The sequence below is a fragment of the Coptis chinensis genome, chromosome 3 (assembly GCF_015680905.1).
Source record: "Coptis chinensis isolate HL-2020 chromosome 3, ASM1568090v1, whole genome shotgun sequence".
Classification (NCBI taxonomy): domain Eukaryota; kingdom Viridiplantae; phylum Streptophyta; class Magnoliopsida; order Ranunculales; family Ranunculaceae; genus Coptis; species Coptis chinensis.
In genome coordinates, this window is record NC_141458.1 from 111474684 (window position 1) to 111489559 (window position 14876).

At 37.8% G+C, this 14876-nt stretch overlaps 1 protein-coding gene across 5 annotated transcripts; it reads left to right on the plus strand.

Annotated features, from left to right (window-relative positions):
• Positions 1-1193: 1193 nt before the first annotated feature.
• LOC147512994 (phosphate transporter PHO1-like) lies at positions 1194-13645 on the plus strand. 5 transcript variants are annotated; one of them, XM_086595976.1, is made up of 13 exons: positions 1195-1699; positions 1846-1900; positions 2460-3214; positions 8765-9025; positions 9350-9458; positions 9722-9910; positions 10629-10709; positions 10807-11042; positions 11325-11451; positions 11591-11695; positions 11794-11838; positions 12337-13037; positions 13123-13645. In XM_086595976.1, exons 9-12 carry the CDS (start codon positions 11353-11355, stop codon positions 12523-12525), a joined length of 438 nt encoding a protein of 145 aa, XP_086452102.1. In that variant the 5' UTR covers positions 1195-1699; positions 1846-1900; positions 2460-3214; positions 8765-9025; positions 9350-9458; positions 9722-9910; positions 10629-10709; positions 10807-11042; positions 11325-11352; the 3' UTR covers positions 12526-13037; positions 13123-13645. The 5 variants fall into 5 exon arrangements, with proteins under 5 accessions (XP_086452100.1, XP_086452102.1, XP_086452103.1 ...); XM_086595974.1 differs by lacking the exon at positions 10807-11042 and having other exon boundaries at positions 1194-1699; positions 2480-3214; positions 9350-9925; XM_086595977.1 differs by lacking the exons at positions 1195-1699; positions 1846-1900; positions 2460-3214; ... (1 more) ...; positions 9350-9458; positions 9722-9910 and adding an exon at positions 10248-10527 and having other exon boundaries at positions 10807-10866.
• Positions 13646-14876: the final 1231 nt, after the last annotated feature.

The window sequence follows — 14876 nt, forward strand, 5'->3', positions numbered from 1 at the left end:
TTCATGTCACTCTGAACAGAGGCATCAAAAAACCTCATTCTAATCAACCTCTTCGTGTAAATTGAACATCTCTACAACATAAACAAGAATCGACATGGAAAATAAATAAACTAAGTCCGTTCATTGCGTTAGACAGAAATAATTAATCTAACGACCTCTAGCAAAAAAATAAATAAACTAATAAAGTATACGATGATATAAAAGTAGAAATTGTATGTTAGAATACTTTAGGTGTACTTCTTAAAAAATTAACCTTTTGTTCTTCTTCCTTTTTTCCTTCTTTTTTAAATCGACTAGATTCAATCCACAGATTAATTGTGTTGCTAATAAAACTAATGACTTAAGCATTAATATACTAAACAAATGTTCACAAAAAAAAAAAAAACCCCAAGATAATAAACAAATTAAACGCACCTGCAAGGTCATATGGATTATGCTTATAAACATTGATTTGTTTGATATTGTTGACGGGTAATGGTCGATTTTGATTTCTCATAATGAGATACTCTTCAATGAGTTGGTCATCGCGTGGTGCTTGGTCATCGATAGAGAAGCTTGGTTTCTGGGGTGGAGAAGAAGAAGACCTTCCAAACCAATTTCTTATTTTTTCGTTTTTTCGATTTTGAAATAGTGTGAAATTTTGAAATTTCGCGATTTTTTAGTGAATTAGATCTGATAATCTAAAGAACAGATCTGACGGACCAAGAGAAGTGTGAGATAAGGGTGTCACTATAAGAGTGGCACTCTAGACAAACCGATATATATATATATATATATATATATATATATATATATATATATATATATATATATATATATATATCTAATCTAAGTTGATTCCAATTAGGAAACTACTACTCAAAGATACTGATTGATCCAACGCTATATAAATCTAATCCATACTGATTGACTATTGCAACACGGAATGGTAGTACATGTGGTAGAGGTATATAATAAAGCAGCTTGATTTTTTATGATATTATATCGAGCGGTCAGGGAGAAAGCAGTTTTGGGATGATCCTACAGTCATAAATCAATTTATTTTAAGAGTCATATTTACTCTAAACTAAACTAAAGAGGAATAAGCTAATATAAATGATAAAAACAATTTTATCTTTTATCTTTTAGTACGTCATTCCATTAATATTAATCCTCATAGATATATATATATATATTACAAGGAAAGTTTGAAGATATTGATTTTAATATTAGAACCTAAGAACGAATTTCATCGCTTAACCAAAGATTTTGACAGTTCCAAGTGAAACATATCATTCTATAAGACTAAGCCCTATAAAATCATAATGGATTAGTACCGTATCATTGAACATAAGCTACCCACAAGGTATCAGTTTAGGATCCCAAGTGTTTTGAGTATTAATCTAATAACAAAAAACCAGATGTCTCAAGAAGCATGTCGATCTACTTTCGAGATGTGAGCCTGGATAGGAGCTGCGTCCGAGCATTGGACAATACAATTCCATTATCTGGCGACAGGAGCATCCTGACAGTTGTCAAATGCTCCATTAGTAGAAACAAATAAAAACTATTATCAACTATAAGTTCCTTGGGGGAATTGAATTTGTGCTCGCTGCTTATGTTGGATCGATTGAACTTTGGAGGCAGTAGCTTGAAGAGGTATGATCTATAAGAGTTGCACGTTCGCCTTGCCGAACGAATTGTTGTCATACATGAAAAGGTTTGCTTTTTATTTTCTTTGATTAGTTAATATGCTTTTGAGTAGATGAAAATTTGATTTTCTATTTAGAAACCAGCCTTGGTTATAGTACAGGTGTAGTTTTTTTATCGTGTTTTTATCAATTTTGTTGTGTTGCACACCATCAGGTTTTGCTCAAGGATGGGAGAGAACAATGATGGGAATCCAAACGTGTTGGCAACGGTGAGGCCTTATTTGCCCACTTATTCATTTGCCCATTTTGCAATCGTACATTTTATTTCCTGAAATCATAAATTGAGTTTTTATAAGTCCCCCACCTACCTAATTTACGTCTTTTGTGATATAAATATTGATAGTGTTGTTCTAAACTTCTAATGTACTCAAATTTCATGGGTACCTAATTTAGTTTTGCATTCGTGTCTAATACAATTCGGAACTTGCCCATTCTTAAACTACTTTTGAATGTTAAATGGTTAGAGATTACCCAATCGTTTTATTTGAAAAAGCTGTGTGGTGTGATTCTCCAAATAGTTAAAGTTTGTTGTTTCACGCAGTCATTCGAATCTTCATTCCAGGTTACTACACTATCCATGTCCTAGTCTCCGTCTTTGTAGATTGTACTACCATCATAATTTTGTTTATATGACATGTACAGTTCATTTATACTCCTACTTATTATTTCATTACATTAAATTCTACACTATTGGTATAAATCAATACTTTACACATACCTTTTCCCATTTGTATCTTTTTTTTTAATAGTGATTCGTTTCAAATATAGATTGATCAAATTGATTACAGGGATTGCAATATGAGTTTGTTTCAAGAAATGGTTGGTAGAGGGATTGCGGCGAGTGTATATACTTATGCTTCTTTGATTAGAGGATTGTGTAGTATTGGGAAGCGAATGGGAGCTGTGAGTTTGTTTAATGAGATGTTGAAGAGTGAAGTCACGCCGGATGTTGTGACTTATAATGTTTTAGTCGATGCTCTTTGTAAAGAGGGGAGGATGGATGACGCGTTTAAGGTTTTTGAGTTGATGTTGCAAAGAGGTGAGCATCCTGATGTTGTTATATATAATACTTTGATTAATGGTTATTGCAAAGTTAAGAGAGTAGATGAGGCTATGCAACTTTTGAAGATATAAGATCAAAGAGCTTGATGCCTGACAACTGTACATATAACACCGTTATTGCTGGGTTATGCATGGTTGGGAGAGTTGAGGATGCACGGAAACTTTTTAGGGATACCCGAGTTCGTGGGAACAGTCCAAATGTGATCTCACATGGTGCATTCATAAACGGATTGTTTGCTAATGATTGTTTTTCAGAAGCTATGGAACTATTTCATAAGATGGAGAAGAATGGATTGAAAGCCAATGTTGTGATTCTTAATAGCATTATCGACAATATGTGTAGAGCAGGGAAACTCGACGAGGCAAAGGAGCTCTTTTGCAGCTTATCTACCCAAAATGTGCAACCTGACACCATAACCTTTAACTCGTTGATCAATGGTTTTTGCAAGAGACGGTTGCTAGTGTTGGGGATTACACCAATACCAATCGGTTCCCCCACTACACAGATAACTTGTATGAACACAATTCAACTCCGGACAAAATCTAAATATCAACTACAACCTATACTAACATGCCCAACTCGCTAAACAACTATTAACAACAGATAATAATGTAAAGCAGTAAAAGCAAACCACAACACAAAGATTTACCGTGGTTCGGCCAATGATGCCTACTTCCACAAGAGCCAGTTCTTAATAAAATGGGAAGGAAGATTACAATCTCTCCTTTTCAGTCTCTCACCTTACTAGATCACTCTTATCTCTTTACAGGGTTGTGTCTCTGTAAAGGTTATCTCTCTTTGCTTTAGTCTGGATTCCAATCCTTCTGACTTGTTTTGGTTTTGTTGGTTAGGTTTTCCAAAACCTTGATTTTTGGTTTTATCTCCAAAAACCAAATTTCAATGGATAATCGTAGCAAAGCCCACGAAAAATAGACTGGCGAGCGCTGGCACTCTGATATTCGATGAAGAAGACTGAAGCCGAGCACGGGCGCTTCACTTTGAACTGGTCGCCTATATTCTACTGGAGCTCGAAGGCTGGCGCCTCATCCGGCGGCGGCCTCGACTTCGCTGAATTTGAATTTGTCGACTCGGTTTCTCTCCTCATGTGAGGGATAACTCAACAATCTCCCCCCGAATTGTGGGGGCTACCTCCATGCAATTACCAAATCAACGAGGAGGAGTGTCTTTTGCCCATTCCGCAATAGCACAACAAACATCAAACTTACCTTCGGTAAGACTTTGGTCATCATATCCGACCCGTTCTTGTCGGTATGGATCTTCTCGATACACAAATGCTTGTCTTCGAGTACTTCTCTAATCCAATGATAACGCACGTGTATGTGCTTGGATCTAGAATGAAAACTCGGATTCTTGCTCAAGTGGATGGCGCTCTGACTGTCACATAGAACTACAAACTGCTTTACGCTTTTTTAGTTTAGTTCGTCAAGAACCTCTTCATCCATAGCAACTCTTTGCAACACTCAGTGGCTGCAATATACTCGGCTTCTGTAGTGGAGAGGGCAACACACTTTTGCAACTTAGATTGCCAAGAAACTGCTCCCCCTGCAAAAGTAACCAGATAACCGGAGGTGGACTTCATCGAGTCAACATCACCGCCATGTTCCGTGTAGCCTTCAAGTAAGGGCTTACTTCCACCAAAGCACAAACATGATTTGGAAGTGCCTTTGAGATATCTCAATATCCACTTAACACCTTCCCAATGCTCTTTACCCGTTTGATGAAATCGCTTACCACCCCAACGGCGAAAAGCAATATCCGGTCTAGTACACACCATGGCATACATCAAACCGCCCAATCGCGGATGCATAAGGAAACTTTTCCATCCGACTCTGCTCATGCTCACCCTTAGGACACATCTCTTTGGTCATGCGGAACTGGCCACCAAGCGGACAACTGACTGGCTTCGCTTGATCCATGTTGAATCTCTTCAACACCTTCTCAATGTAGCTTTCTTGAGAAAGCCACAACTTTCCACTCTTTCTGTCACGAGTGATCCGCATCCCAAGTATCTGCTTTGCTTGACCCAAATCCTTCATCTCAAAGGACTTACTCAAGTCTTTCTTCAGCTTGGATATCTTGTTGATGTTTGGGCCAACTATCAACATATCATCCACATACAGCAATAGCCTGATGAAATCTCCATCCGAAATCTCCGAACAAACGCGACAATGATCGGAAGCGGACTTCTTGTATCCTTGCTTTGCCATAAAGGAGTCAAACTTTATGTACCATCGTCTCGGTGCTTGCTTCAACCCATACAAGCTCTTTATCAGCTTGCATACTAGGTGCTCCTTGCCTTTGACCTCAAACCCTCTCTCATTATGGTCCATGTAGACATCTTCTTCAAGGTCTCCATGAAGAAAAGTCGTCTTAACATCTAGGCCGCTTTCAACCTCTAGGTTCATACTTGCTGGCCATACCCAATACCACCCGGATAGAAGTCATCTTCACTACAGGAGAGAAAATCTCATCAAAGTCAATTCCTTTCCTTTGACCGAATCCCTTCACAACAAGGCGAGCTTTGTGCCTTGGGTGAGGATTGTTCTCCTCATGCTTGACTTTGTATATCCACTTATTCTTGAGAACTTTTCTCCCTGTGGGTTTCTCAACTAACTTCATAAATTGTGATTCTTATGCAAAGAATCCATCTCGTCATGCATGGCCTTCAACCACTTTTCTTTGTCTGTACCTTCAAGTGCCTCTTGATAGTACATAGGTTCTCCACCATCCGATAGTAGCACGTACGTATGTGGTGGATACCTGGTTGAAGCTATTCTCCTGGACCTCCTTGCCCCATCTGGCGGTGCCTCGTGAGGTTGCACTTCTGTTTGCTCGGTGGTGGTTCATGCATCTCATCTGCATCTTCTATTCCAATAGGTTCTATCCCATCATGAGCAATAGGATTCTCATCATGAGCTTCAAACTCATGGTTCTCTCATTCTCTCAATGCCTTCGCGACGTTCCACGGTAGGAACTTCGGTTCAATCAACAAGATCATTGGTGAAAGCCCAGTAGCTTCTCACCCTCCTCAAAGTCTGCTATGGTTTGGTCTTCTAAGAACACAACATCTCGACCTCGATTACCTTCTTGTTAATCGGATCATAGAGTTTGTAACCAAACTTTTCATCTCCATAACCCAAAAAAATGCACTGCTTGGCTTTGTCATCAAGCTTGGATCTCTCATCCTTCGGAATATGCACAAATGCCCTGCACCCAAATACCCTCAAGTATCCATAATCAACATCTCTGCCTGACCATACTCTCTCTGGATAATCACTATTCAGAGGCTTTGCTGGTGACAGGTTGATCACATGCACGGTATGCGCGCGTGCTTCTACCCAAAATTCTAGGTAGCTTAGAGTGAGATAGCATGCATCTTATCCTCTCTACAATGGTACGGTTCATTCTCTATTCCTATTCCATTCATTTGCGGTGTCTTGGGAACGGTGCGCTCATGGCGAATCCCATGACTCGGCAATACTCTTCAAATGGCCCAATGTACTCACCCCCATTATCCGGCGAATACACTTCAACAACTTCCCAACCATGCTGTGGAATTTCTCAAACACGCCAAGTACTTCATCCTTGGTCTTCAGACTATAGGCCCATATCTTTCTTGACGCATCATCAATGAATGTCAAGAAGTACGAAGCTCCCTGGTGGGACTTCACTCTCATAGGACCACATAAGTCCGTAAAACTAGTTCAAGGACAGTGTCCTTTCTGTGAGACGGGAATCTTTGGAAAGACACCCTGTGTTGCTTTCCTACCAAACAATGAGTACATGTACTTAAATGTGTACCTTTAATGTCTGGCATGGCCTTTTGCTTAGCAAGAACTTCCATCCCTTTTATGCCCGATGTGACCGCGATCTCTTGCCCCCGATTCGGATGAAGCTTCTTCTTACGCGATTCGCTAAACCTTTTACACAAACTAGCCTTGTGTTTTGTAAAGAGAGCAAGTTTTCTTTCCTCAAATGCTACAATGGAACCTCTCGCTTTCGGTTCCATACCCGTTACCAAACGAGTTTACAAAGCCATCGTCATCTAATTTCCCAGCGAAATTAGGCTTAACCGTATGTCGGGGACATGTCTTACATCCTTGAGTGTCAAGGTGTAGCCGACATTGGTTTCTACATGAACATCTCCAATGCCTATAATCTTGAGACTCCATCGTTACCCATCCTCACTTCACCATATTCACCACGGTTGTAGGTAGTGAAGAATCCCCCTCGATGTGGGACGTGATAGGATGCTCCCCAGATCTATCACCCACTCAGTATCCCGACATGAGGTACTAAAAGACGGCCACACACCACACGACACAATTCCCACTTGGGTCGCCGACTAGTGCGGTAGTATCTCTGCCGTGTTTCCGTTCCTCTCGCACCATGTCTTCATGTACACGCTTATTCTTCTCATCCCTCTTCGATTAATTCTCGTGACTCATATCCGGAGTGGCCTTTGGTGGCACAATAGTAACATTGCCTCTCCGCCTTAGGAGTTCTAGCTTCACCCCTAGATTTACTTACATCATCACCTCTAGAACGAGATGGTTTTCTCGCTTCGACCTCTCCCCCCGTTTCTCGTGAAAAGGACCTCCGAAAGTTAGAAGAGCCGCTTCTTGCACTCCTTCTAGTCTCCTCATTCAACAAAGACGTGGTAGCCATCTCCATGGTAACAATTCCATCCTTGGGCGCTCCATGTAGAAAACTAATGTCTCCCAACTTTTCGGGTAGAGAGCCTAATAGAAACAAAGCCTCAACTTCGTCTCCCAAATTGATCTTCATCAAATGCATCCGATTGATGATATTCTCGTACTTCATTAAGATGCTCGGACATTGAAGAACCTTCTTGGTACTTCTCGGTTAATGCGCAAACTTCTTAACGACTAGCACTTTGTTTCCACCCGACTTCCTCTCATAAAGGTCTTCGAAGTTTCTTCCATAGGCGAAGGTTGTAGTCTCTTAGGCCACATGGTGAAAGACACCGCCGCCTATCCATTGTCGAATGTACCCAATAGCTTTTCTCAAGCTTTTTCCACTCGGCCTCATCGGTTTTTTCTACGGTTTTACTCCCTCATTCTCAATGGGAAGTGCCAAGTCCTTGCAAGATATAGCAAGTCTTCCATCTTGGCTTTCCGGATGGTGTAGTTCTTCCTATTCGGACTCATCATAATGAAGTGTTCACGGAATGGTCCATCTCTACAAGTTATTTAACCTCAAATCTTCTCTCGGGAATTTCGTCACAAACACCTTCGACAAAGATTCGATAACACCCTAAAGCTATTCTAACCAAGGCTCGATACCACTTGTTGGGGATTACACCAATACCAATCGGTTCCCCACTACACGCGATAACTTGTATGAACACAATTCAACTCCCGACAAAATCTAAATATCAACTACAACCTATACTAACATGCCCAACTCGCTAAACAACTATTAACAATGGATAATAATGTAAAAGCGATAAAAACCAAAACCACAACACAAAGATTTACCGTGGTTCGCCAATGATGCCTACTTCCACAAGAGCCAGTTCTTAATAAAATGGGAAGGAAGATTACAATCTCTCCTTTTCGGCCTCTCACCTTACTAGATCACTCTTATCTCTTTCTGAGGGTTGTGTCTCTCAGAAAGGTTATCTCTTTTGCTTTAGTCCGATTCCAATCCTTCTGACTTGTTTTGGTTTTGTTGGTTAGGTTTTCCAAAACCTTGATTTTTGGTTTTATCTCCAAAAACCAAATTTCGCGGATACTGTAGCAAGCCCACGAAAAATAGACACGAGCGAAGTCGCTACCAAGACTGAAGCCGAAGCGCTGGCCATTTTCACTTTGAGCGGGTCGCCTCTATGTTATGTTCTTCGGCTGGCGCTTTCATCGCCATCCCTCATCTGGCCTTGACTTCTCGACTGCGACGCTTTGAATTTGCCCGTTCTTCAATCCGCTCCAGTTTCTCTCCTCATGTGAGGGATAACTCCAACAGCTAGATGAGGCTCAAAGTTTGTTTATAGAGATGGATGAAAAGGGTATTGCTCCAGACGTTCTCACATATAATATCATTATTCAAGGATTTCTCAAGGAAAGAGATATTCCTAAAGCAGCGCAATTTCTAAACGAAATGGTTGGGAGGGATTTTTCAGTGACTGCACCAACTACGTCTATGTTAGAGGAGCTTCTTGCAAAAGAGGAACCAAATTACGAAGGTGCGGAGATGCTTCGTGAGTTCTTGCCAGAAGACTAAGGCAAAGGTAATACATTCCCATTGTGATCCTGTATTTGAATATGTGATACTATCAAGTAGCAACCACATCAATTAGTCAATTGTGCTGTGTGTGTGTGTGTGACTGAAAGTTCCTAAGCGGATTGTGTATGATTTCATTTGACTTCAAGAATACTTCTCAGGTACAAAAAACTGTGCGCAAAGCACCTTCTTCAGGTGGCATTGCCTACATGGTTTGATATAATCTATTATTAATAATATCGCTGACCTTAGTTAATTGAGTAGGAAAGCTTACAAGCACACCACGAGTATTATTTGGATTTTATGACAAGTTGAATTGCCGACATTGCAGTTATGTGAATGTTGAATGAGAAGCTTTAACAATACAAATGAGTAATTGATGCATTCAGAGGAATATAGGAATGGTCCGTTCAAAAGTGCTCTTCCGCAACACTTCGACAGTGGGTATTATTGGCCTGAAGAAACACTTGATTTCTATTTCATTCATTTAAGATTCTGCTACGCAGCTTCATCTTTTTCACTTTCATTTTTTTTTTTTCATTTTTCATTTTTCTACTTCTGTAACTCTGTAAGTTACATTCTGAAAGAACGATATATAACGTACTTGGTTTATACTTTTCCATCTTATTTTCATGATAGTTATGCATGGACATGCATGAATCATGGATTTATGAGCTGCTCAAGTTTTAGATTTATTTTGTAGGTTTAAAATTTGTTGTTAAACTAGTAGAGATGAAAAAGGGAAGATGAGTATTAAAAAAAGAGGAAACTAAAGCCATGCAAAAACAATCTTCTTCGCCGTCGTCGTCCTCGTATTCGCCGATTGGTAGTCCCGAACTGATCTAGAGGACGATAAAGCGTTTTTGGCAAGAAATTGTTCCATCGCAAGATCGTAAGTTCTTTTCGGGTGATTTTTCTTTCTTTTCGTTTGAATTTGATTATATATGAAGATATAATTGAATGTGTATAGCTAGTTTTTAGATCTAGGGTTTATTTCTTTTCCCCAAAATTTTACTTATAATATGATATTTATTTTATATTTTTCATGAAAAATGGTTGTCGTTTTATTCACGAAACCATCGTGAATGTGCACCAATAAAAGGGTCCGAGAGTTTGAAATAATGAAAAAAAAAAAAAAATGTGTTTGCATTAGTAAGGGTACTTGGTAAATCTTTAATATATAGAAAAACGAGGGGTCGAGGGAATAGTGAATGTGCGTGGATGTAGAAGTATTTTAGTAATTTCATATTTTATTATTATTTTTTAATTTTTTATGGGCAAAATAGTAATTTAACGTTTAGAAGTTTAAAAAAAAAAAAAAAAAGTTTGTGGATCTCATGTGGATACCACGTGCACAGTAGCTAGTTTATAGAAATTTTGTAACTGAACTGATATAAAATTTATAAAACGTTTGTAGTATATGTATGTATGTACTCTAGTGATCTACAACATTTTTTATGTAATTTTGTATAAGACACATTTTGTGTGAAATTTTGGATGATTAAGAAGGTAAATAATAAGTCGATTGCCACTTTGAGATTGGATGTTTTGGAAAGGAATTGTATTAGTGTATGTGCTTACTATTAATTTTGTTCACTTTGTTACGACAGGTGAATAGCACAATTGTTGGAGAAAATGAAGAGGACATGTATCAAACTGAACTTGGTCAGTTGTTTTCAAAAGCAGATGAGGTAAAAAGAATATGAATAGTATTTATTGAAGTGGCCTTTGGTATTCAAATTTTTTAATCTGATCCAAGTTTATGTTTATTTGTGAATTAAAATATAGGTGAAGGAGTTTTTTGAGAAATTGGATGAAGAACTAAACAAAGTAAATCATTTCTATAGGGTGAGAGAGTGAATTTCTTAGTAGAGGTGAAACTCTCAATAAACAGCTTGAAATTTTGCTTGATCTCAAGCAAATTATAAATGAATGTCGACGAAAAAATCATCTCTTAAGAACTGACAGTAGAGAATCATTTCCTCGTTCGAATTCATCATCGCTTCGGGGCTCTGACTATTCAGGTTGAGCTTATTAATTACCTTCACATTTATTTTTCGACTTTCGCATGTTAGTATAGTTAGCATGTGAGAAAATTACCCTGTTTGTTGATCCTTCAGATAATAGTACATTATATTAACAAAGGGATACGATAAAGATTCTCAGATGGTTAATATAAGCATTTCCTGTTGTTTTGTAGCATGTTTGCTTTGCTTAGCTTGCACTTGTTCTTATATGGATGCAACCTCTTCATGTGGAAGAGCACCAGGATCAACTACAATTTCATATTTGAATTCTCTGTACAGGGATGTTTTCTTAATATGCACCTCCTTCATGACAGCAGTTGTAGGAGCCATGGTCATTCACCTTATCTTGAGATCTAGTCATATTGCGCCGCATCATGTTGATGCCAGTCCAGGGATTCTCCTTGTGGTAATTTAGTTTTGTCTTAGTATCCTATAATTTAGTATAATTAGGCACAAAGGATATAACTGAATTTATGTCATATTCATTTTTCAGATTAACGCAATTTCTAGGGCTTGAAAAGCTAACATACCTGAACCATTTGCAGGTCTCTATAGGATTGCTCATTTGCCCATTCAATATCTTTTATCGGTCTACTCGCTATTGTTTCCTTCAGGTTATCCGTAACATCACTTGTTCTCCATTTTACAAGGTAATTTTCTTTTTCCAGGCTGCTGTATATCCTGGACTGTGGCTGACACAAGCCATATAGCCAAACAAACCTAATGCATCTAAAATTGTATATTCCAGGTAGTGTTGGTGGACTTTTTCATGGCTGATCAGTTAACCAGCCAGGTAATCTACCCTTATTGTGCAACGCAGTATAAACTTCCATTTAACCTCAAAGAACATTGTGCCAATTAAGTTGATACTTGGTAAAACTTATGCTACTTTTAATGTATACAAGTTCTACTATTCTCGATCTTTTGGCATAACTAAAAGGGTGAACTAGTATTACCCCCACACTAGATGAGCCAATTAGGATCCCCCCCACTAGATGGGAAATTAGGGTCTCTCCCCATATACACACACAAAAAAACACAGTCAACCCAATTTGACTTTTTTTTGTGTGTATTTAGGGGAGAGACCCTAATTTCCCATCTAGTGGGAGAGGAGGTAATATTAGTTAACCCTAACTAAAATGTTAGTGTGAAAAAATGAACCAGTAGTATTACTTTAAACGCAAAACTGACTCATATCATCAAGAGGAGATGTGAAATGTAATATTATATTCACGTGGTACATATCTTTTGATACATACAATTTTGATTTCGGTTTTCCTTTTTCTTAAAGATTCCTTTGCTGAGGCATATGGAGTCTACAGCCTGTTACTTCTTAGCCGGAAGCTTCAAGACACACCAATATGAAGCTTCAAGTCCTATAATTGTATTTTGTGATCAACTACTGTGGAACTTGGCCAGTTCGGGGCAATCACATTATACGTTTAAAAGAATATTCAACTTTGCTTCGTATGTAAGTTAGGGCCTTCAGTAACCTCTAGCCGATAGGTGACTAACATTTTACGTGTTTGTTTTCCTGTACAAAGTGTGCAAGAAGATGGTGAGAACGATCATCTGGCTAACATGGGGAAGTATGTTTCCACTATGCTAGCAGCAGGTGCAAGGTTGACGTTTGCTATGCAGCCCGAGGGCAGGCTATGGTGGTTATTACATCCTCAATTGCAATTGTGTACAGTTATACTGGGATTTTGTTAAAGACTGGGGAGTCCTGAACACAAAATCCAAGAATTCTTTGCTTAGAGATGATCTAATCTAAAGAGCATTTACTATGTTTCCATTTTGAGTTTTTCCCTAAGAACTCGACTTATTTACTATATCTAAACGATGAACAAAAAATACTTGTTATTGTAGGCTTTCAACTTTGTTCTTAGACTTGTTTGGGTGCTTTAATATGGGGACAGTTGAGTATCGAGTGCTTGACTTTTTCATGGCTTCATTGGAAATAATTCGACGTGGACATTGGAATTTTTACAGGTGAATTTTTTTAAAGTTCATTTCTTTCTTTTGAGTATTAGCCAGAGTGACATTCTTGTGACAATAATCCATTGTAATCAAACAGGGTGGAGAATGAGCACTTAAACAATGTTGTTAAGTATAGCCGTATAGGGCAGTGAAGACAGTTCCATTGCCATTCAGTGAGATGGACACTGACGAGTGACGACTAAGTAGTTGTTGAATAATGTATACATAATTGCAACATCGAGAAGAATGCAATATTACGTGGCTATGCTGACGAGAGTGTAAATTGTTCTCTAGCAATGCATGAGCCCTCAGTCATCGTCGATGGTCTGCAATGACGAACTGCAAGGTTCCGAACGCATTAAAAAATGGGGGATCCCTGAATCTGAATATTAGATTCTGATTGATTAAATGAACCACCAATTGTAACTTGATTTTGGCAAAGAAATCTAGCCTAGCAAACTGATGATCAAATTTATAATCTCCTCTGTACCTCCATCACGTCGGTGTGGCTCAATGTATCCTATTTCCCATCCCAACTCCACGTAAAGCTAATATCGGTTTGTCATATTATGTTGCTCTAATTGGAGTTGATATATTAATAAGATGAATATTTTGTCAAACCACATCTCAGTAATTGGTGTTGATTTCTAATATAAGTCCAAGGTGTTTGAGGATGTCAGTGTGCTATAGTCCAATGCATAGTACAAAATATCAGGATATGAGTATTTATCGATATTCAATTTCTAGATATGTATCGTGGATATATTCCTCTCTTTAGAAATATTTGACATTGTTTCACATAAAATATCGTAGATATATTCAAAATATCGACAAATATCGTAGATATTGTGGATATTTCTTGATATATCATGATACATTATTTATATTTATTTGAAATATAATAGTAAATATTAAATAAAATTGTTATATGCACAAAATATTGCCAATTATCTCCAAATATCACAAAATATCTCCAAATATCACAAATATCATCGAAATATCACCAATATTTGCAGTCATATATATCTCTAAACATATCGTGATATTTATATATCTTTCTCTGAAATCTAGATAGATATCCCCAAATATCGCGATATATCGGGATATTTTGTACTATGGTCCAATGTGACAAAAGCTACCCGTAAAAGTTGCGGTGATACAAAAACTCAAAAGAAACACAGCCCCGGAGTCACTTTATTTGACCGTCATGATCGATTGCAGTAAAAATCAGGTATAAGTATTTCTTGAATGGAAGTAGAAACATCCCCTTAAAATTAGCCAATTAGGTTAAAAATCGGTTTTTGTGATTTGCAAACTTGCACTGCCAAATATTTCTAAAACGGAGTTGGGGAAACATGACTTCACATCAAAAATCGCCCTAAAAAATGCTATTTAAACATTGGTTTCGAGGGCCCATATTATGCGCCAAATTGTTGTGTGTGAACAAGTAATTGGGCTGAGAGCCCAATTTTCCAATATCTTTTGCCCCAAGTCAGCTCTGAATTTTGAATTACGGATTTAGAACAAAAACACGTGCGGATGTCAACAATGTAAATTTAAGTTTACCTATGTAAATTTAAATTTATTTAAAACAACTATATAAATATAATTTTACAGATTTCTTCAATTGCAAAAAATATTGTATAAATTTAAATTTCCACATGTAAATGTAGATTGTCATATGTAAATACAAAATGTAAATATGTAAAATATTGTGTAAATTTACATTTGCATAGGCAAATTTAAATTTATATAGGTAAAAAAAACTATGTAAATTTAAATTGTCATATGTAAATACAAATTTACATATGATGATGTCAAACCAGTTTGTTCTAAAATTGAAATTATTAA

Coding starts and splice junctions, on each gene's coding strand:
- LOC147512994 (XM_086595973.1), top strand. CDS start 11,254: ATGGATGCAACCTCTTCATGTGGAAGAGCACCAGGATCAACTACAATT. Junction 11,452..11,590: donor GTCCAGGGATTCTCCTTGTG/GTAATTTAGTTT, acceptor AACCATTTGCAG/GTCTCTATAGGATTGCTCAT. Junction 11,839..12,336: donor CTGATCAGTTAACCAGCCAG/GTAATCTACCCT, acceptor TTTTTCTTAAAG/ATTCCTTTGCTGAGGCATAT.